The 24,184-nt window shown below is 41.8% G+C and overlaps 1 protein-coding gene across 1 annotated transcript in view; it reads left to right on the forward strand.

Moving 5' to 3' along the window:
• Positions 1-24,184, forward strand: part of MNAT1 (MNAT1 component of CDK activating kinase) — a 119,959-nt gene that overhangs the window by 65,238 nt on the left and 30,537 nt on the right. Inside the window, exon 7 of the mRNA XM_063159752.1 lies at positions 18,701-18,822. Within this exon, the coding sequence (XP_063015822.1) occupies positions 18,701-18,822 (122 nt within the window). The remainder of the gene's footprint in view (positions 1-18,700; positions 18,823-24,184) is intronic.

Below are 24,184 nucleotides of genomic sequence, written 5' to 3' on the forward strand. Positions count from 1 at the left end.
CACAGCTTTTCTGAAATTCTTGCCAGACTTGGTCACACAAGGAAAGCCAAGAGGAGGATGAGGCATGGCCATAGTGGGAGGAAGGAATATGGCAGGGAAATCAGTAACAAGTGCTGGCAGCAGCAGTGGTGCCCTCCTGGAGCACAGAATCAGGGCTGCTGGGATGGGGAGCACAGGGCAGCAGAGGAGACACCTGGGGAGAACATGGGGGCCATGTCACCATCACTGAGGGGGGAGATTTGGGGCAGAGTTGGCAGAAAGGTGGATGTGAGGGGGATGGGAGTTTCTAGACAAGGGCTGAGTGGTTTCTGAACAAGAATTAGAGGGGACAGAAGGATTTGGGAGCCTGGGGATTGTGGTACCCATCCATCACCATCAGTTCCTGTGTGAGGATCCTGCTCTGAGGTCAGCCAGGGTGGGGTGTGTGCTCTTGTGTGGCTTCCAGTGTGACACCCATACCCACACACATGTGCTAACCAGGGTTCAGGCAGGGATAAATGGCCAGAACTTGTTTCCTGCAGCATCTTCAGTTTTGTCCAAGGTACACCAGCCTTTCTGAATAAATTAATTACTAATATATTGATTTCTTACAAAGAAAATATCATCAGTGTGTTGGTTGGGGCTGTGCTGCATTCTGTGCGTGTACCACCTTTGCTGCACCTTAGCTCCTGCATAAGTGCACACAGCAAATAAATGCATGTTTCCTACTGGATCTCAGGGAGGTCAAAATTTGAGCTTTCACATTTGTAAATCAAAAATTCATTAAAAAATTAAGATGTATTTCAACAGAGCTCTTGGGGGCTCTCGTTTTCAATAGTGATCATGACCATCCAAGTGCATCTGTATTGTACAAGGGTACTTGAAGAAAGATATTTGGATCAAAGAGACAGTGTTTTCTAAGGAGACTTCAAAAGTAGTTTTCCTTAAAAATGTTTGTTCAGGTGCAGAGGGTGAGAGAAAGGAATATTGTTTGAGGCAGTGTTGGACATCAAAAGGTGCATGTCCTTCCATGTATATGGAGTGATTGTCAGGGTGTCTCTGGAAGGGAATATTAACATCTTTAGCTAGTAAGGAAACAAATTATCCTCATGAAGAAGTGCCTTGGTCTTTGAAAGTCTGGCTTATCCTCATTTGTCATAATATTTTGGGTTTGTCAAGCTTTTTACTGTAAGGGCAAAAAACATGGATAATATTGAGGTAGAGAATTGACTAGTTTAGTTTATTGTTTTGCTTTGCCTGAACACAGTTGCTACACAGGTAATTCTGTATTTGGGGGAAATGCAAAGCTCAGGTGTAGCTTGTGACCCATTACAGTTCAGCAGAATGTGTGGCAAAGCAGTAAAATCCTCTGCCTCGTCCAAAGTCAGTAATAGCATGGTAATAGGCTGTGTTTTATGCAGGCTTCTTTTATAAAATATAAAGTACTAAAGAATATTGTGGCTACAGAGAAAGCTGCTTTGACTCACTGAGACAAATGTGTGCTGTGGTATGGGCAGGAAATGGAAGGACAGAGAGCACATGTGGAACCATCTATCTAAATTAGCTGGATGGGGGCCAGGAGAGTGGAACTTGCAACATTTGCCATGATTAGGAGAAAATGAAATGGTAGTTTTGTGTAAGAAGAATGATTCTTGTATTATTCTGGGTGAGTGAGGTAGATCCTGCAGGACACAGATGCTACATTTAAAGGTGGTGCATGTGGAATTGGAGGACTTTGAAAAGGTAAATAGTTTGGAGGGAGGAACAAGTTAAAAGTGAGGGCTGTGCACAGGAGGAAAGCAGCATATATTATATATATATATATATATATATATATATATATATATATATATATTTAGGTCTGAGGCTCATTCTCCTGTTTCATCTCTTGAAAGAGAGGCATAAATAAATAGAGCATCACTGCCTTCTCCAAGGCACAGAGATGACAGAAATGTGATCCTCTGCAAGGCAGTCAGAGGCAGTGCTCCAGCACCAGGAGCTGCTGGGCTGGGCTCTGGGGATGTGCTGACAGGGCTAAAGGGGTGCATGGGGCACCTGATCCTCACCATCCTTGGGCACCCCGGGGCTGGGGCTGCCTCTCTTTGGTGCCTGTGTTTGGCACCTGGGCTGCATAAAGCAAAAAAAATCACATACATCCCAGTCTGTAATGGTTCCCTGTGAAAACCCTTTGGGTTCAGACAAGCAAAGCTGGAATGATCAATCAGTAAATATTTGAAGAATTTTCTGCCTTTCTGAAGGGGTGGTACTGTCTTGGCCTTGCCTGCATACCTAACATTCCTCTTTCTGGTTGTTTAGAAGAAAACATGATTAGGATTTTCTTTTGTTATGGGGCAGAAGAAGAGGGCTTGGTTTGAGAGCTCATAAGAGAGCACAGAGGGGATTGCAGAGGGAGTTTCATCCTTTCATTGACTTTACCCATTTGGTTTCACTTATGCACCTTAATCTCCCACTTGGTGGGATGATGCCACACTGAATTCCTGTTTAGGTAGAATCTGAAGCCTAGATAGGGTTAGGCCAAGAATTTATCACATATCAGGCACTTTTGGAATATGGGGTAAAAGCCCCACATCCCAATCCTTAAAGTGCAGTTTATATTAAAGCATAATGTTGTGTCAGTTCAGTTTCTTTGGTAGTGTTGTGTGCAGCATTTGCTTTGTGCTAATTTTTAACCTGTTTTTTGTCTGGTTAGTTAAGTGTATTTGAAATACAAAATTAAACAGATGTGTCACTTTAAAGTAATATAAATATTCATGAAGATTGCTGTACCCATTTAGCTGCCTGTTGCTTTTAAATTGTAACCAGTTTGAGCTGTAGGTGCCAGGTATAACTTTGGCATTGTCTCTCTATCATCTACTTGAAAAATCTTTGGATTTTTTTAAAATCCTGAATAAAGTACTGGAAGGATCAGGGTAATTTTGTTTGTTATGAGGACCAAATCATAAATGTAGTTGCACTTCAGTTTTTATTTGGCTTATTTATTAAGAGACAAAGTACATAGCAACTGCAGCTTTTCAAAATGTGAAATTTCTACTGTAGGAAGAAAGCTCCTTTAGAACTGCAGATAATTTGTCTATGTTAGTGAAGACAGCACTCTATGACCATGCTGGGTCACCTTCTATTGTTTTCAGTCCTTCTCACCTGTAGCCTCAGAAATGAAGGAGTGGGCTGTGGTGGAGGTGGTAGAGTTGCACCTATGGGGGGAAGTGAATTTAGACATAATAAAGTAAAAACCACAGCTGCATGTTCTGTTTGGAGAAACTCCTGCCTGCAGCTCTGGAGCTGTGAAAGGTGAGAGGAGACTGTGTTTTCCTGTATCTTTTGCACAGGGAAGTTTTTGCTGCTGTGCCTTTTGTTGTCTGTGGTTTTGCTGGCAGAGAAGGAAGCTGGAAAGGCGAGGAATGGGCAGCTGGCTCTTTGAGGAAGGGGAGAGAGAAGCCCTACCTGTCATGGCCTGTGGGTGACAGGGAGAGGCACACACAGCAGCCCTGTCAATGCGTGTGCATTGTCAATTGTCCATGACAGCTGACAGCGGGGGGAGGGAGCTTTTGAGGGGAACTCCGAGATTTGGATCAGGGAATGTGAACTTCAGTCAAAATGCTTCAGTTGTGGTTAATACCAAGCGACTGCAGCTAGTTGGAACATGACTTTTGGATTGAAATATCAATGCAACTTAGGCTGCGTGGTTTTTTGTTATGGTTTCTCCCTTCCCTAACAGAACATATTTTGCTGAAGGATCAATTGGAAAACCTGAAGGAATGTGGATGATGTGAGTGTTGGGGTTACTGCTCTCTCTGACCACTTTGGCAGACTCACTGAGTTTATAAAATCTACCCCTTTCACTATTCTTTCATGTTTTTATATGTTTTGATTAATGGAATCTTGAATCTCTTTCTAATTATTTGCATAAGGTCACACAAAGTATTAAGCTAAGGCCATGGAGAACAACTTTATAAGTTCTTTGTGCTCTGAAATCTAATTAAAAATCTGCAAACTTCATCATTCATCATTTTACCATAGCAGTATATTTCTTATGGAGACAGTCTAATATCCTGCAGCAACTTCATGGTATTAAAAAAATAATTAATGGACCCTTTTAGGGCAATGTGTGTTGCTACAATGTGGAATAATACTTCAGTGTTATAAGTGAATGGTGTGCTAGGAAACACTAATCCCTTGTGTATAGTAACAGGAAGTATGAATATTACTTATTAATAATAATGTAAAACACCTTCACACACATGCTTTTTCCTGGGCACATCTACCTTTTTGTAAACAACAGCAAATTTTAATTGCAGAAAACTGGTGAGAAGCAAGAGAGATTTGTGTAATTAAAATGATCTGTTTATTTAAAAGCCTTCAGAAGTTGTAAGAGATGGAACTTAGCTGTATGTGAGGGATGAATGTTGTGCAATAATGCCCCTTCATTCCCCTTTCATAATAAATCTCTGCAGAGTATTCATCTGAAGGGCTGGATGCCAAAAAGAACAGGTTCGACTTGTCTGTGAGGATTTACACCACAGTGAAATGCACAACTGCTTTTGTAGAGGTCATTGTGAAGGTCAGGGAGCCAGAACGCTCTGCTGAATGGGAGCAGCCTGGAACAATGGTGTGCGAGGTTGGGCTGCCTGAAATCACTGCTGAAAACCTCATCTCAAATGGAGCAATAAGCTGGAATCCTTAAAACACACAGCTTCAAAGCAGGCAGGCTGTTTTGCAAGAAATGAATGCTCTCTCTTGCAGTGGTTTGCGTCTCCTACCCGCTGCTGAACGTGGCTCTGAGCTCAGAAAGCAAGAGTGTGTCATTTCCTGACAATTAACATTGACATGACTGAGTGTGTCTAATGTAAACATCCTCAAACCATTAATAATTGCCTCTGTCCAGGTTTAAAAAAAAAAAAAACAGAAAAACCCACCCTGGATTTAACTACCTGAAATTGGGCTCACCTCTTTCTTACAAATAAGGTCTGAGTTTGGCCATACAGTCGCTATGTCTTTAAATAAAAGATGATGATCATTTCAAATGGCAACCAGCCATCAGTGGGGTTTAGTGCAGAGATTAATTAGTAAACTTTGGAATGCACTACAGCAAATGCAGCTGATTGGCAATAGCATGTGGAGCAGCAACTGGTGGAAAGCTGGTGCTGCTGAGCAGCAGAGGTATTTCCAAAAAGACTTAAGGGTGCTGTGATGTGCTGTGCTTTAAATGGCACTGTGCTGATTGCATCAAACCACCAGTTCTCTGTTTATGCAGTTTGGTAAATGCACAGATTAGAGAAATCTGGTGTGCATTTGGAAGGAAAGCAAGTTTTGTGTTGTTTTGATAAGATGAGGTGCACCCCATGAAGAAAGTGATGCCCCTGAACATCAGTTTACAGGGATTGTGGTTTGTCTGCAGTGCTTTTTACTTTTTTTTTTAATTAGGAAGACAAATGTTAAATGCTAAGATAAGAATTTTTCTAAAAGGACATCAACATGATTATGGACAATTCAATGGTTATTGCAGTAAGCTGTTCCTTAAAATTCTAGTCCACTTTCTAAAATTTTACAGATTTCTAAATATATGTGGGTGCATGATTTATAATACCTTACTGTCATCCTTTTAAAGTTTTAAATGCATGATTAGAGAAATTTGGAAACTTTCTCTGTAGGTTAACTTTCTAAAGAGGTTTGATCTGTTTGGTGTGAGTAATGCACCCCATTATGTACAGTCCTAGTGGAGCTATTTTCTCAACTTGTTTGGCCCATGGGATTGGGACTCAGATAATGAATTTAAGGTGATTTATATAATAAATAACTAATCTTGAGATACTACTTAGGAGCCAGATAGATTATAAGAATTGTAACTTAATAATATTGTATTAGTCTTCTGATGCTGATCTTCATTTAGAAAATGATGGTCAAGCATCCATTTAAACTGGTAAGAAAACTCACACCTATACCAGTAGGTTTTTTGCTTTGGAAATGCCTCAGGCATTTGGATTAACCTGGTAAAATTCATCTGGCTGCCTGTATCTTGAGTATTGAGCTAAAGTCTGCCCCTGTGGGCTAATGGGATCACTGAAACAGTCATATAAATTTTTGATACAGACCTGGCAGAGGTGCTTGATCTCATAAGATATGGATCACCCTGGCTTTGACCCAGAAAACCCTTCAGCATGTGCTTTGGAACCAAGCAAGCAGATATTCTTCTGGGCTTCACTCTCAGCTCTGTGACTTTGTCCCCATTACTGTTCAGTCCCCAGGGCCCGTTTGTGTTTCCTGGTGGGTCTGTGGGCCAGCAATGGCTCACCTTGGTGTCACCCACCTGGGAACAGCCTGCTGCACTGCCCAGCTGCTGGGACAGTCCATGCAAGGACAGGGAGTGGAGGCTGGAGCTGTGAGGGTGCTGGCTGTTCCTCTGGGGGCCTGTTTGTGCAAGCCTGTGCTTCCTAGAGTGTGCTGTTTATTGCCACAGGTAATTGCGGCGCGGCGGATGGGCTCAGCTTACCCCATCAGGTTTAGGCTTGCTTGGCTTTGTTGGACTGGACTTGCAGGCCACAATCCAGGCAAAGTAACTGGAATGTGGCTGCTCCTTTGGCTTTGTGAGGCTCTTTGTGTGCTTGGAGCTGGGTAGTTCTCTAAGCTGAGTCTGGGTCTAAGCCCCAGGTAAGTGGACGATAAAATTTTCTGATGGCAGAGAAATTTGTTAGTTTGACATACCTCTAAATAATTCCCATGTGCAAATGTGCACATGATTGGGGTATTACAGGGTTGTACAAACATTCTGTGATAGTCTTTGTTTAAAACTGTTTAGCTCATGCCCTGGATTATTTGTGTTTGGGTGTATCTGTGTGTACACACACAGAACAGAAACCTCCATGCACACAAAGAGCATCTCATTAAAAACAGCACTATTTGAGCACTGCAATCAGCTAATTACTGAGGTGTGTTTATTTTATCCAAACTGCTGTGTGTATGCACAGTATACACATCCAAGTACATTGTAGAACATTATGAATAATTAAAAGCAAACTGTAGCCCTTTACAGAAGTAAATGTAGGTGCATCCATTGAAGCATTATCCTCGCCAGGCTGCTGGTTTGCTGTGACTCAACTATTGTATGAATTATAGAATGCTCTGTGTAGCACTTGAGGGCTGCCTCTAGTAGTGGTCTAAATCTGAGATAGAAAAGATTAAACAAAGTCTGAATTTCTTTGACTTGATAGTAAACAGTCACTGCAGCTCCCTACTTGTGCTAATACCCTGGAACAGAGCTGTGCAGCTGCTGGAGTAGCTGGGCTGGGGCTTAGGTGATTTTGTAAGGTGAGCTGCTGTAGGCTCTGGCAGGCTTTTGTTCCTTGTAGGTCTCTTGGTCAGTGCTCTGTCCTGGCAATAAATGTTTCAGCCAACATAGCAACACTGTGAACAGGAGATGTGGGAGAGAAAAGTTGATGAAGTGTCATGTTTTAACTGTGCCCTGAGATTAATGTGAAACTGAAGGAGAAAACATGGCTTTCTCAGTCAACTACCATTGATAAAAGTTTATGTCCAGAGCTAGGGCCAAGTTATTTAGGCTGCTGGTGATTTAAAGGGTGATTTAAATTTGTTTGTTAAAACTTTTTTTAAAGCTTGCCATCTTTTGCTGAAAATATAATTTTCCAGAGAGTTATACATCTTAAACTTAATTTTCTTTTCCTTGTCAAATCTTGGACAATTGAAAACAAACCCCCAAAAACCCCACCCTGGATTATTAAGCCAAATGTGCCGTGAAAGCTTCTTGAACAGCTTGCCTTGGCACGCTGAAATTAATGTGGTTATAGTCCAGCCATGGTGGTGGTGGGGAAAATAACCTTCCAAACTGTCAGCACTTGGGAAAGGAAACACAAAAACCTATTATTATTCTCGTGTAGTGTAGAGTTTCTGATTTGCTCCCATTGACTGGAGCGATACGGTATCAGTTACTGCCATGGCTGGAGCCGGGTTTGTGTTTCACTAATGAGGTGGAGCAGCCATGCAGATGCACAGTAGCCCAGTGTGGCTGCATGGATGGCTTCCAGGTAGATGGACACTGGGAGGCAGTTTGCTGTGGTCAGCCAGAAAATCAGCTCTTGCTGGTGAGTCTGGAAGGGTTTGTGTGCGCTGAGTCAGTCTCTTTATATACCGGGGTGATTGCAGCACTGATTCGGCTGGAGAGGCTTGGCAAGTCCTCCTTGTGTGGGAAGCTGGAGTGTAAAAACTTGCCTAATTTTCTTTATTTAAATCAGTATCATCCTGCTTGAGGCCTTTTGGAAAGCACATCCAAGTGAACGGTGTTTTAAGTTAACACAGTGTTCACAATAATAAAGGGCAGTTTCATTGGGAAAGGGGGTGCTGAGGGTTACTGTGCACAGGCTGCTGCCCTGTTACATGTGGAGGGACTCAATTCTCCTGAACACACATTTTAAGATATTAAATCTTTCAAGCAGAGATTTGACATTGTTTTGTCAAATCTCTGCTTGAAAGATTTAATATCTTAAAATTTGCTTTATGATCAGCAGTTCTTTGAACTCGCAAACAAGAAAGTATGGATAACTTCAAATATCCATTTGAAGTCTGATTCTGAGGAATGCTTATGTTGATTTTGACCTTAGAATGTGAAGTTTGATCTGTGTCTCAAACCTGCAGTTTTCTAGCAGAAATGTAAATACACTGAACTTTTTTTAGATACCTTTAAAATGTGTTGTCTCTTGAAGACAGGGACTTTATTCCAGAGATCCTGGATATTCAACCCAGGGAAATCTATTTCTCTTCATAAGGCTCCAGATTCAGGAGCTGATCTCTAATCACCAAAGCTCACTTGCACGTGCTTGTGTTCAGGAGACACCAATCTATGGTGGTTTGGACTTGAATATAACATTTTTGGTAATTGTGAAGCTTCATAGACTAGAGAAGGGTGAAGGGTGGGAGCTGATTGAGATGATTTAGAGTTTTATATAAGCACATAAAGCTGTAAGTTGTCTTGTTGTGTTTGAGTTTGAAAAGCGCTTTTTAACTACTTTGACATCTCGCTTTTATTCTCAAACATCTGCTTTAGATTGTTTGCCATAAAAGTGTAAGAATTAATCTTGCCCTCATTTTTGTTATTGCTACCAGAAACCAAACTATTTTTATTACTTCTTGTATAGGGATTTGGACCCTGAACTATTTTCAGAGTTTAGGAGAAAAGGAGTTTGTATTTTATTTTTTTTTCTTCCCCCCTCGTGCACCCTCTCCCTCCCCAAGCTTACAGGTAAAGTTAATTAAATTATAGTTTTTAAGTGCACAAAGATGTTTGGCATGGCTTGTAAAACTGTGTAGTAAGCTCTACTGTGCTTTATTTGGTCCAATACTAAGAGTTTTAAGGGGATTCAAATGATCAGCTTATGTTGGTTTGTTTCTCAGAGCAGCAGCTGCCCTGAGCCAGGGTGAGCATTTGCATCATCTGTGGAGAAGCCTGGTACATATTTTACTGATTGGAAATCATTTGTGAAATTCAAAGAAATGAAGGCCTTCCTATATGATTAGGCATTTGATTAACAAATATTCTTAATTCTTGTTTTGAGGGCTTTTTTTTTCTCTGGGATTGCAGCTTGTTTGTATTGTTTCCCAAGCAGCAGCTGATGGCATGGCCTGGGATGTCAGGGCAGTCCTGACCCAGCCTTTGAGCAATGCCTTTCCCTGCTGGATATTGTTAAATGTCAGGGCACTCTGCTGCTGTGGCTCCATCCAGTACTTGTGCCAGAGCATACAGGAATCTTCCCTTCTACAATGGAAGGGTTGTTTTTAAGGCAAAACTCTCTGTTGTAAGCCTATAGCAGGAAATACTCTCAGGCAGCCTCCCCAACTTGCTCGAAATGCAATGTTTGTCCTGCAGTTACCTTCACAGCAGTCTCCTCTTTCAGAATCTGTGACAACACTTGCTTTTTAAAAATTTGAATACAAATGTTTTAACAAAAGGGTTCACAATGAAACCAGTGAACAAGATAAAACAGATGACGCACCTTTTTATTTTGTGAAGGGATAAATACGGTTTTTTAGAGACTGAAATTGCCATGTGATTTTATCCATTTTTGCTGCCAGCTCCTATTTTCTCTGAGATTGTAGATTTTTCATGGCAGGGACCATTCCTTTTTCTTTGTGTTAAAGATGCCTTAGATATTTCTGGTTGTGTTTCAAGGAGTTAGGAAGCTGTAGCCACTGAAACCAGGGCAGTGCAGGCCACGGTAGCTCATCCATGGGAGGATTTTTTTCAACTCTCTCAGGATCAGGCAAGGCTTACAAACAGGATTCTTAGTCCTGTGAAGTTCTGTGAATCCTGTCCAAAGGATTGGCAAAATTCAGGTGCCATGGGAAGTACAGATAACTTGAAAAACTGTCATGTGTCTGTGGTTTAGATTTAAGCATCATTTTGTTATACCCACTTAAATGAAATACTCCCACAGATGAAAACTTGCATGGAAAGAAACTTAACCTCTCTGGAAGGACAAAAGAATAAATTTTGGGCAGATTAAAAATGCAGTTTCTTCTGCCCCAGGAAGGTTTTTTTGTTTAGTTTGAGAGAATTAATCTTCATTTTCAAAGCAGTGCCATGAAGTTGTGTTATGTTTGCAGTGGGTCCCCTCCTGTCCTGGAATAGTTGGTTCATGTTTACTTGTGTGCCGTGCATGCAAATAGAAAAAGGCTAGAAATAAACTTCTTTTACTCTAAGTAATAATTTCTAAATATATTGCTAACAGTTTTCAGTGTTCATTTTAAATGTTGTACTAAATACAGCCCGCAAATATTGTGAAGATGCATCACATACTGCTAATGTCTGATACTTTTAGTTTTTTAACTTTAGACTTCAGTTTTTTCCTTTTGCCTGTTTCTAATAATTTACCCTTCCTGTTTTTCTATTCTGTTCATGCTTTTCTTTTCATCTGCCTTTATTGTCCTCTTCTTAATATTTTATTCTTTTTTTTGGTGTCTGTTGCTATAAAAACTCCCTTGCTTTCTCTTGCCAGATGATCATCAACCTTTAGCAGTCCCTCCTTAAAGTCTAGCTATTCAAGGAATCTCACTTTTTCTTCCCTTTATCAGGCAGACATAAGCCACACTGAATGTGATGTTCTTCATCTTTATCAACATTTATCTGGGTCTAGGCTGGATGCTCTGTAGAACAGGGAATATGTCTCTGACTTCCATACACACACACAGAGTTACTCATCTTCCATAGTCTGAGGTCAGATTTCTGTTTGGTTTTGTTATTTTAAGCAGTGCTTCTTTTTAAATCATCCTTCAGACTTTGCATTCCTCCAAAACAGAATTGTGGAGCTGTGGCTGTTTGGATGGGGGGAGCTGCTTTAGAGAACCCCAGGAAAGAGCAGACAGTTGAGTACAGTGATGTATGATTCTTTATGAGCTGCTGTTCTTCCAGCACAGCAGCTGGTTTTTACAGTTTCCACTGTTCTCCAGGAAATCCTAGATAATTTTCTTGCATAATAGAGGGATCATATCAGTGTAACACACAGCCCTAGTTCAGCAAAGTAGGAGCACCAGTAGATTCACCTGTGCAGAGGCTCAGGCAGTTGTTGCTGCTGGATGAGCAATGCTTTGTGCTCTGACCTCCACTGCTGTGTCTGTCCCTCTCTCATTGTTCATGACACACAAATTGCCATTTGCCATTTATTTCTACTTCATGTCCCTTGAAAAATTAGGTCTTAAATGTGTGTATTTAAAACAATGTTATATTAAAGCCTTAAATCTTGTAATTAGACTGGCTATTGTTGATAGTGGATACTGTGCTTTGTTGATAGCCAAACCAAAATGACCAAGGCTTCAGAAGTCTGATGGTAGAGATGCAACAAAGGTTTGTTTAGTTCTGCTTAGTGTGCTGTGTTACCAACAGGACTGGTGAAACAAAATGACCAAAACATGGACTTTAAGTCACCTGTAATGAAACATTTCTCTGAAAATGGGAAGAACCTGCAACTGTACTCTGAGAAGGGTCATGCAGAGTCCTGTAAAAGCCACTGTACAAAAAAAAAAAAAAAAAACAAAACAAACAAACAAAAAAAACCACACCAACAAAAAAAACCCCAAGAAAACAAACCATGATGTGATAGTGAGGTTTACAAATTCAAGTGGCATTCCCAGGGTGTCCAAATGCCCCCCAGCAGCCAGCCCATGACATGGCCCTTCAGTCCAGCTGAAGGTGGCCAAAGAGGCACCAAGTGCAGGTCCTGGGCACAGAACAAAAGGAGCAGAAGCTATTGAGCTTCTCTGCATGTGGATGTGCACAGAACTAATTTCTTGGGAGCTGAGACAGAGTTGAGAGTAACGTGGAGAAACCAGTGCTGAAAACCAGGAGTGTGACCCATGGACTTATTAGTGACATGAAAATGATATTGTGTTTTAATTCTTCATTCCCCAGAGTAACGCCGTCTTGTGTGCTGGGCTGTCCTTTGAACAGTGGTGGGGATTTTGAGGAAAGCTTGGCAGATCCTGCCAGAGCTCTGGGGTCTCTGCTGAAAACAAGAGAGTGACTTATTGCAGCAAGCATGCAGAGTATCCCCTGAATCCTGCCTGGGCTGCAGGCAGTCCATGGCCATGAGCAAAGGGCACCAGGCTGCTCTGTGAAGAGAGCAGGCACTAAATCCTGCCCTGGCCCTGCCCCAGCACAATTGTATTTCAGCTTGTTAGAGGGACACAGGCTTTCTCCTGGGAGATTAGAGAAATGGGGCTTTTTTGGCAGGAGCTTAAAGATAAGTCTGGTCAGGTAATTACTTATGTCAGAAAGTTGTAAAGGAAAATAGAACTAATGGTATGATTTAACCCATGTTAGTCCGTGGTTAATTTTGCAGGTACCTGTTTGTGTAACAAATCACATTTATCTCTCTGTCTTTGGTAATAGCTTCTTCAGTGCTGTTGATCCCTTGGCTTATTTCTGTCATTCCTAAAGAAAGCACATGTTTTAAATCTGTTTTGGCATTTGAAAATCAAATTAAGTATTACCACGGAGGGAGATTGTTTTAGGTGTCTGAAATCATCTACCACACAGAGAAGGGTTAGCAATGTTGTGTCTCTGATCTTGCCATTTGTGGTCAGATTTTGGTTTTGAGATCAACAGAAAATCTTCATATTGGTTCTGTTGCTTTCTGTCAGATCATTTGTTCTTTCAGCTTAACTTCTGAAATATCTTAATAATCTTCTCATAATCAAGTAAATAAATTAGATTTATTGTTGCTTTTTCAAGAGCAGAGAGAGAGCAGTTGATATTTAAGTCTTTGAAAAAGTTTCACTGGCCACAGGAGTTTTAGGCCAACGAATAGAATTATACATTTTAGTTTGACATGCTTTGTGTTTATTTAAAAAGGCTGTGGAAGACAGAGAGGGTAAAGGTTAAAATAATATTAACTGAGCCCTCCAAATCTATCAGTTTCATTCTCCTTTTCCTGAGTATTACTGTAGTCAAAGTAGTTAATCAGAATCAGAAGGCCACTTTAGCATTGCTGACATGGATTTGTCAATAGTGAATTGAGAGGGTGGAAGCTGGACGGGGAGAATAAATCCACAACAACCCAACTTCTGGCTCACATCACATTTCCAAAGATATTTACATTGATATCTGTAAGAAATTGTGTTAACATGAAATCTTTTCAAAAGCTGAATTCTGTTACCAGCTTAACAGTAAAATAGTTTCCTAAGACTAGTTCTACTGAAAAATTCATGGAATTTATAGTTTTGTTTCAATGTTCACTTGAAAGCATTTGGATAATTGCACGCTCAGAGGATGGTGTGTTTAAAAGGGTCTTTGTACATGGCAGGACAGAGAGGTTAACAGTGGAAGCAGTGCAGGGGATGTTTCCTGGCATTCCACAGCCCTTGGTTCCTGCTTTGGCCAGGCTCAGGAGAGTGACCTGGCAGAGAAAAGGGTTAAATAAAAATAACATTACTGCAGAGGGGCTGATGAGATGCAGCGCGAGCGCCGCTATTTCTGTTCTCTGACGTGTGCTGTGGAAGTGGGCTGATAGCAGAGCTCAGCGGGTCCCTAAGCAGAGAGAAATTTAAAAGGCAAAAAGATTGGCTCCATCAACTAGCCCAGCTGCTGTTAGTGCAGAAACTTGCCTTGTCTGGACAAGTTTTACTGACCCCAGTCTCTGGCTTCTGTCTCTTGCCTGGAGATGTTTTTGTGGCGTAGCTGTTCCTCCTCTTTCCCCTACTAGTGCATTTTTGGTGTGAGTCTCCTTTCTCCTCCTCTTTGGCTCTTGAAAGATTTCTGGGAAGGCTGTCAGTTGTTTCTTTTTGCTGCTGAGGGAAGGAGGTGGAGGAAGGCAGTGTCATTTTGGAGCCACGGACAGGGAGAGAGGGCAGGACAGGGAGAAGTGTGAACGCTGCAACTTGGGCTGATATTTCTGTACTCTGTGCTAAAATAACCTCCTTCTGCTAGCAGGCAAATACTGATGTACCTGGCATTTGCCAAGAGTCCCTCCCCAAACCTGTGTGAAAGGTGCAGTGATACACTATAATTTTGACGTTCTAACAGCCATAATTGTTCCTGAAAGAGTGTTGTTTTTGTTTAAAGTAAGCTCCTTGTTACTGCAGGGGCAGCTCTTTGTATGTAATCCACGGCTTTTCTTTTATTAATGCCATGTTGTATCACAATCTGAAACCAAAACTGGCCACTGCTTTTGTTTCTTTTTCAGTTGATAGTTGTCTCAAACAGTCTCTCAGCCAGTCAGTTTTACTTCTAATACAAAGACATTATTCAACCCCCCTCCCAATTTAATCCTGTATGTCTCCCATCTGAACCCATACAGCGCATGAATAGAATGTCAGTTGCTCACAAATCCATTGCTGTGCAGGCTTTTATATAAACAAAGTCCTAAGGATAAGCAAATGCCTTCCTTCTAATTAGCAGCATGTTTGGTGGTTCCATACATTCCAGTATGTAATAGACAGCTCTGGTGCCTAAAATAATCCCAGGGAAAACACTTGTATGCTGTGAAGATTGGGGTGGGAGGGAGAGGAGGCAGGAAAAAGTGTTGTCTGTGTTCTTGGAAGCCTTTTCTCTCTTCATTTGGATGCTGTCAGCTTCTTTTACACAAACATTACAGCATCCAAGGGGAATTAGAAATACTTACCCATGACCACATCAGATTTTAGGTTTGTCAGGAGAAAGCAATGCAGAAGCAGGACCTTGGTCCCACTGCTTTCATTTTGGTTTCAGCATGCTGATAAATGCCTCCTAATGCTGGAAAGAGGTAAGGCTGACTGTCTAGGTGGAATACAGGAAATTTAAAAGTCTTACCTCATAGGTTAGCAATGGGTTTTGGATCTGTAAAAGTGCTGTGTAAGTCCAAAGTAAGTTATTGTCTGTTGTGGTGTCTCTAAGTTACACAGCAGCTTCCCTTTTATTACCAGTCTGTTATGAAGTGGTTTGGGACCATTGGGATAGAGAGACAAAAGTGGGATGCTTCTGGTCAGATGGCTCTAAACTGAGATAATAGTGGTCAAATTGAGCCTTTTAACTTCAACAAAGTTTTTTTGTGAGTCAGCTTATCCCAACAGCAGTGGAAATAGGAAAGGCAATGGTTTTGGTTTGCATCCCAGTCTTTTGCACCAGTCTGGGCCATACCCAGTTCTGGGACCTCACTAACCTGTGAGGTTGAACAATTGAAAGTCTGTAAGCTCAGGAGCCTGAAGGCCAGACAACCAAAGGGCAGGAGAGGCAGCTGATCATGGGGCTTTTCACCCATTGCTAAGTGGAATGTAATCCACATTGCCAAAGCACTTCAGCTAAAGTTATGATTTTGGGAAACAAAAATAAATGAACTGTCTCATACAGCTGCATAATCTCCTTGAGGTGCAGATCTGCTGGCTGCACACAAACCAGTGCAGTCCTTTTGCCACGGAAATGGCACCCTGGTTCCTAATCCTTGCACCTTTGGCCCACGAGGGAGGTGAAAAAGACACAGGAGAGAGTCAACCTGATGAACCAGAAACAAGCTGCCAGTATTTAATGGTGAAGATAATCAACTATTGCAGTTAACTTACCTAGGGGATGTACCTGTACATCAGATCACAGAGTGTGATCCGAAATCTGTCTGAATCTAGATTGGATGCCTTTCAAAAGAAGGTGTTTTGGCTGAACTGCCAGTCCTTGGGTTTCATACAGGAACACAAAATGTCCTGGCCTGTGCTGGACATGATGTCAGAGCAGCTCGAGGGGGGACAGTTTCTATAATGCAGCTCCTCTTCTGACATTGAGCTGTTCTCCAGGCCACCCCAGGGAGCTGGTGATGCAGTTCCTGCCCCCTGTGCCCCCCATGCCCCTGGGGTGCTGACCAGTCAGCCTTCCCACCATTCATGGGCAGCTCCCTCACAGTTCCTGCTCAGTTATCTGAGAGATAATGTCCATCCTGATCCCCTGTGACCCCAGCACATTGGGAACCCCACAAAGAGGGGAAAACAAATGAAACGTTTTCATCCTGTCCTCCCAGGAGCTTCCAGAGGTGGACATCTGTAGCAGCATAAATGGTGGTGGGCAAAAAGGCAGTGATGATCCCAGTCCATGTGTTGGGAGCCTTCCTGTGTCTCTTGGCCAATGCTGGCAGAAGTTGCTCTCATTAACAAAGTGTCAGGAAGGCACCAGTGCAACTGTGCTGACAGTGAGCAGCTGTTGTGGTGCTGTCCTCAAGGGATGGGTGCCTGCAATCTGAGATTCTCCCTTTTTCTGCACAGAAGTCATTTCCCAAAGTATTTACCGTGGTTTTGATCTTTGCCCAAAACCAAAATTTCTTTTCTCTGGCTGGAACAAAATTTGGATTTGGAAAGAGTGAGACTCTTCACTCACCAGATGAGGCTGTACATATGTAAAACATTGGTATGACTTTCCATTTTTTGTTTGGTTAGAGACAATGATGTTGCTAAAAATTCAGATGTAAGAGTCTTTTTTAAGCAATGGGTGTAAGAGGCTCACATAAATGTAGCTACAAAGTATTATATTTTAATAAACTTGGATAGATAGTAAATAGACAACTTCTAGGATATTATAAACCCTTGCTTTTATGTCCTAAAATATCATGAAGTGGGATTAAAGCTGAATTTTTAATGTTTAGCTGAAATTTTAACCTTTCTTTTCCTAGTTTTAAAAAATGTATGGTAGCCTTCTTTTAATGTTGCAGCAATAGTTTGTAGCACAGAAATAAACATGCTGGCCATGAGAGTTGGAGTGGTGCATGGCTGACTGGAAATCTTCCTTCACGTCTCATCTCCAGGACACTGTCTCCATACCAGTGTCAGCAGTGGCCTCTCCAGTCCCCCAGGCAGTGCAGAAAAAGCCTAAAACTCTCTGTTTTCATCACACACACAGGGGCTGTTTGAATGGAAAACTTGAGCTGCTGATATTTCCGTGGAGATCAGCTTAGATCCACGATAACACTTCTCAAGGACTCATGTTTTCACTTTTCTTAGCTATTTTCTGCAACTCCCTAAACAAAAATATCTCTGCTCCAAATTCAGAAAGGTCACTGTCTTCAACCACAAATTTAATTAACAGCTTTCCCCTTCTACAGACTTTTTCATTCCCCTCTTTAGTTAATTTTAACCCAGTGTCCCACTTTAGGAGCCTGTGTTTTCCACTTGAGGGAGTAGATGCTCAGAGGAGTGGCCCCAGGGAAGCTCAGCTCAGTAAGTGATCACCACTGGGAGCCAGGCTTATACACAGCATTACACCATGGAAAGCTTCCCATCTCCTGTTTCAGACAAAATGTCTACAAAAACAATACTACTACTTTGCTAAATTCCTGCATTCTGCAGATGGGAAACTCAATTTCTACAGGGAGAGCCAGGCTGGTTTGGGGCAGCTCACGGTGCTCTGTCTTTTTGCTGCTGCTGCTAATTTTTGTGAGCACCATAGAATACAGTAGAAAATTGAAACTGTGTGAAAGATCAACAAATCAGTGTAGAATGTCACGCAGCAACATCTGTTAACTTTGGCTCTATCTCATATCCTCCTGACCCCCTCCTTCCCAGGCACAATCTCCTGTTTTGTGAGAGCTCTGAGTGATAGGGGCTTGGAGGGGAGGGGTGTGCAAATGGCTCACTGTTTCTCAGCACTCTGAAGGTCTTGCAGAAGTACCATCTGGAGGGAAAGCTTAATGTTTGTGTATTTCTGTATTTTTAGTTATGAAACAAATGGGAATTTGCTGAATGAATTAATTGTATTGCTCTGTAAAAGTCTATCTTGAGAGCCATTATGTATGGGAGCTTACAAAGCCTGTGGAGAGAAAGGAAAGTGGCTTCCCTTTCTAATTAGGGCTTTCAGGAAATCATTGATTACAGAATCAAGGAGGGTTGTTCAGAGACATTTGTTTGATAGTACTTCAGATAAATGAAATTAGTGCCTAATAATAATTTTGCTAGTGCCAGTGGAAGCAGCTGTACTTTCTGATGGTAAGCTTGCTCTGAATAAAGCTGCTTCCCCTCTTCCTTCTTGTCCAAACAACTATAGCTGATGAAATATCACTTCTAATCTGTAGGTCCCAGTAAAAAAAATCTAAATCATGAAGAAGTGAGTGGTATAGTGAACAGTACGTTCTTAGTGGGAGGCTGTTTGTCTGGACCAAGGTAATGCTTGTTCTTATACTGCATATAAAAAAGTCAAAACAAAACTTTGACCGTGATTATATGTAGAAATATTTTACTTTTTTTTTTTCAACAGGGTCAGCATATTTCATTAGCTCCCATCCAAAAGTTAGAGGAAACTTTGTATGAATATCAGCCTCTGCAAGTGGAGACCTATGGACCACAAGTTCCAGAGCTTGAGATGTTGGGAAAGCTGGGGTAAGTAAATAAATGCATTTTAAATCCCGTATTATGGCATTGTAGCTGGGATTGTTACCATCTTCAGGTTGCCAGGGATCTTTTTTTCCTTTCCTTTTTTTATTTTAAGGAATCTTAACAAAATATTAGACTTCCTGCCCAACCAACATTTTGTTTGGGTGGATAAGCAGAAATTTTTTGTCCTCTTGCCTTTATAGATCTATTGAGAGCTGGACTGGATTGCATTAGTGTTTTTAAGGTTGTCCTTGGCAGTCATAGTGAAGTAGCTGTTCATTTTCAGTTGCACGGTATTAAAAAATAAATAAATAAAAATCTGGGGCTTAATTTACCCAGCTGTAAGCCAGTAAAAATATTAAAGTTGGGCTGTTTGCCATGGAAAAGGGTAGATTTACTTGTCGGCTGCTGTCCACAGTCAAACCGTGTTTGTGAGAAATGAAGCACAGAGCTTAACTTTGTCAAAAAATATAATGCAGGGCTGGTCCAGCAGCTTGGCAGCATCGTGGTGAGCATCCATGTTTGAGAGAAAGGGAGTTTGGGAGCCTTCTGTGCCTGGGTAAGGGGGGTTAGGAGGTGCAGGAGTGATGTGTTGGTAGCTGAAATGCCACCTGAAAATTGGAGTGCTGGGGGAGTGTCACCCAGCTCATCATGGCCTGACCCTCAAGGTCATCAGCACTTGCAGTGCCTGGAAACTGCAGGGCAGAACAAATGTGCAGGCTGGCAAGGCAAGAAAGAGTTTAAAAAAAGAACAGTTTACCTTTGGCTGTGCAATCTGGGAAAACTGAAGCCACAAAGTACTGAACAAAGTTGAGGCAATTGAGTGTGCAGTTTGGGAGACCACTGAAATCCAAACAGGAATCCCATCTCGTTCACTGGCATGGGAGAAGCTGTATCTCATCCAGGAAATGACAGAGGTAGAATAGACTTAGGAAGGTAAATAAGCCACCTAATGGTGCTTCAGAAAACTGAAGTGAGAAGTGACAGTGAAAACTGTCTGGGAGTGAGGCTGTCTCCATTTTTACTGTTTCTGTGTCCTCCTGATGCCTGGAGGACATTCTATTATCTTCTGGTTTAAAGGATTTTCTCTGTAAAGTGTTGTGCTGCCCCAGAACTGGTGCCTCTAAATGCAATGGACATAGATGACTGTTCCTGATGGATTTGGACACCAGCATTCATGGGGCACAGGCAAAAGTATTAATTAGGAGTTTAAACTTGGGCAGAGCCTGGTTCAGCCTTCACCACCTGTTTGGATGGAGCACAGCTGTGAGGGACCTCCAGTGTGAGAGGGGCTTGGAGGCCCCCTCAGCCTCATCACAAACAAGAAAAAGATGCAGGGAGGATTCCCTTTGCCTGTGCCCCATGAATGCTGGTGTCCAAATCCATCAGGAACACTGTGCTTTATGTCCATTGCATTTAGTGGCGCCAGGTCTGGGGCAGCCCAACACTTTACAGAGCAAATCCCTTTCAACCCTGCAGTTGTGTCTGTGTGGGATTCAGAGTAGAGTTTGCTAACAATGCCACAATCTGTCCTTGGAGACACTTTGAGAAGTGCCATTTTCCTCCTGTGGGCAGGAGCAGCCAGGCTTGTTGGGCTGGGCTCTGGAGGTGGGCAAGGGGCTCAGGGGGAGCAGGGTGGCTGTGGCAGCAAGGGGAGCTCACAGGTGGGTGGGTGGGTGGGTTGGTGGTGCCCACCAGAACAGTTCCTCTGGGTCCTGAGGCTGTTTGCCATTCCAAAACAAATACATCAGTGCTGTGGGTTCCCAGCCAGCACAGCTCTAACCCTATTCCATGGGGTGTCTGAAATACCTCAAGGCGTGCAGGGCTGTTGGTTTATATATTTGTGTTTCTGTGTTTATAGGAACTCGTGCGCATTTCCTGTTGGTGCTGAATGCTGCTCTAACGTGCCTCTGTCCCTGCTTTGGGGCTCTTGAGGCAGCTGCACACAGCTGCCTGGGTGAGGCAGAAGAGCTGGGCACAATGTAAACCTCTCCAGCTGAAGATTTTTAGTTTCCTGTTCATTTGCACTTATAAAAGGCCAGGCTGGATGGGGCTTTGAGCCACCTGGCCTAGTGGGTGGCATCCCTACCCATAGCTGGGGGGTTGGAACTACATGGTCTTTTTTAAGGTCCCTTCCAACCCAAACCATTCTGTGATTTTGAATGTATTTAGTTGGTTTTATTTATTTTTTAAATATTAGTTTCTCCCTCTTTTAATTTTCCTGTTAATAACTTCTAGCCTGACATTTATTGCTGCTAGTTAGTTCCCTCAAATGTGCAGGCTGTTATCTGAGTTTATGGAGCCAGAACTATTGCAAAGACAATTGTCAACCTAGTGACTTTTGAATTCACTAATTTATAATTTATTGACTTGTTTTTCTTAGTGATACATTTTTTAATCTTCAAAACACTCAGCAGAATGAGTTTTTTGAATATTCCTTACCATCTTACCTTCTGCAAGACCTGCTTTAGGTTTCAGCATTTTTTTTCCTTAGTGAGTTGCTGTAATGAAGGACACAGCTGGCAAGAAGGATTTAGCAAAGGGAAAGAAAAAGGGTGAATACTTACAGGGTCATGTAGAACATTTGTAAGGAATCTTTTATAATTAAAAAAAAGCTTTTTAAGATGACTTGTATTATTTGCTTATTAGGCTTTTCAAAAAATTTAATGACCTGACCATAAACTTGATTTTGCATTTTTCCACTGTTCTTCTGTGTGGAGTTTGCATATTTTGCAAAAACGGAAATTTATGTTCAAATTGTTCTTGCAAATTTGTTTTCAGTTTCCCCTGGGGATGTAAATTTTCTTTTTTTTTCTTAAGCACTGCAGAAAAGCATTAACATCCTTGTGCATTTTTTTTTTGTTAGGGTGTTGGAAATCTGAGAATAATAAAGATTTAGGATTATTTTTTCCCCCCAACACAAATGATTGGTGCAATGTGCAGGGGTTTGTGTCCTTCAGCCCCCCATGAAGGTCACTTTGGCTGTTCAGACTCCAGGACCAGCTCATGCCTGTCTCAGCTGTCACACGGAAACGTGACTTGGAAAAGGGGAGAGGATGCGTGAGAGCATCTCCCAGACATGTGGTGCTGCCCTTGGAGGAAAATGGGCTCTTGGATCACTGGAACATGCCCATCCTGGGGGTGGCTCCTGCAGCTGCCTGTCCCTCCCCAGTGACTTACAGCCCTGGCTCTGGGTGGCTTTGTCACTGCTCTCAATTACTGAAATGCGCTGGGAAATTGTTGCTCTGTGCACGGAGCTGGGGGCAACCTGCTGATGTGTTTGAGAGAGATCCCTGCCTTATCAAGGCTCTGCTGGCACTTCTGCTGTCACCACAAACTCCCAGTTTGGACTGAAGTGGGAAGTGTCACCTTTTGGTTCAAATCTGTTGAGTTGCCTTTTGGGGAGCAGAGGTTTGTGGCTGCAACAGAACACTTGGGAGCACGAGCTTTACTTGGAGGTTTTCTTAGATGGGCAAAAATGTCCTGTTTCTTTTCATTTTATTTATTTTTTTCTTCCTGATGTTTTAGCTGAGCATGCTGAATTTGTGTGGTTGGAGGTCTGCATTTTTCTTACTGGAAAACAAAAGAAATGAAAAATATAACAAACTGACATTCCAAGTAGTGAAAGAATAACACGGGATGGGGATGGAAAGTAGTGTGTTGCTTTAAAAATGTATGTTTGATGTGTAGTTTTCATTCGAAAGGAAAAACAAAACAAAAAAGCCCCTGAGGATCCAAATGATGTTTTTTTGGAGGTCCTGAAAAATGTAAAGACATTCCTGGCAGTAATTATAAGTCTGTCTAACAGGAGTGGCCACACAGCAGCCACCAAGTTTTACAGCTGTGAAGAGACATACACAGACTACTTAAAAATTTGCTATAGATTGAAAATCTGCTTATGTGATTAGCATTTTGGGTAAAGATATGTAAACTTCATGACTCAAGGTTTAGAAACCTTGTAATCTAAAGTGGATCATACTCAGCACAGTGCGAGTCATATCCTCACCATTCTCATAAAATTGAGGTAATTTACAAGTCAGGTTAAAAATTTCTCTTTGCAGCAGACCTTGTAATCAAGTCAAGCCTGGTCTGCTTAAAATAAAATTGTGTTTGCCTACTTAGCTTTGGAGAGATCCAAGCTGAATATATGTGTGTGGGCATATAAAAAAATCTTTTTTGGGGGGAAAAATGTGACTCCTCATTGATCTATCAACTTGTTTTCATGTATAATCCCATTGTAAGGAACACCCTGGTTAATGTTTTGTTTAAATAAAATGCAGAAAAAGAAGTTTAATAGTGAACACAAATCTAATGAGGATAGGTAATATATTTTGATAAATTAAAAGTTAAATCTAAACAGAACATCATTTTAAGAGCTGTGGGGGTAAGTACCAAAGCAGAGTGGGAGTGCTGTGAAAATCTCTCCATACAATGAACATGTTTTAGCCCACTGTGCTTTTTCTTATGAACAACTGGATTGATTCGTTCTCTTTTTCCTAGTGTAGGACAGCTCAGGCATTTTAAATTTCGCATTAAGATGAGGTTGGGTTTCCTATCTGTTAGAGCTTTGTTAGTGTTTAATTTTTAACCTTCACTTCCAGTGGAAAATTTCTGCATATTTCTTTGTTGTACAGTGTTGTAGTGTAATTTGAAACACATGTAGAGTTCTGGCACTTAATCTAGAAATGACTCGTGTAACTTCTTTGCTGTCAGTCATTGTGATATTTTTTTTTTTAAGTGAGGCAATAGTCAGGATGGTCTCCAAACTATTCTTACAGCACAGTTGAGCTGGTCTTTGGCTGGATCGGCTTCTGCTAGAACCCTGTCAGTGTCTGTGTAGGGTTGGAGGCAGAGAAATAACTGAGAATTGATTTTGAATGGGTGACAGGATCACTGGGCTTTAAAAGTCCATAGCAGGTGATTTTTCACATCTGCTCTGTCACTGGGGTATGCAGATATTTCTTGAATCTTGGAAAAGGAGAAAAGCCACAAATGAAGGGCTGATTTGATCTGCTTTGGCCCATTGGTTTTGAACACTGAATTCATTCTGCTCCTTTTAATGGAATTGAGTCTCTCAATAAGCTCAGTAGTCAGAGTCAAAAGATTGAGTAAGAGCAAGGGAAGCTTGTCTTGCCTTGGAGGGCTCATAGAGGGCTGCACTCCTTGCAGGAATGCTCTTGGCTACCAAGGCATATGGTCTGAATTTCCCAGAGTCTCCTGTTGCAGGGCCTGATCCTCAGCAGAGAGGTTTCTGTCTGCTGCAGAGGGTTTGGCATTGGGCACCCAATGAATGAGAATTGGCAGGTAAGGAGTGATTATTGCTTTAAAGACTCAGCTTGGTTTTTCGTTCATTTTATCATAAGTAATT

This window comes from Melospiza melodia, chromosome 6, assembly GCF_035770615.1.
Source record: "Melospiza melodia melodia isolate bMelMel2 chromosome 6, bMelMel2.pri, whole genome shotgun sequence".
Classification (NCBI taxonomy): domain Eukaryota; kingdom Metazoa; phylum Chordata; class Aves; order Passeriformes; family Passerellidae; genus Melospiza; species Melospiza melodia.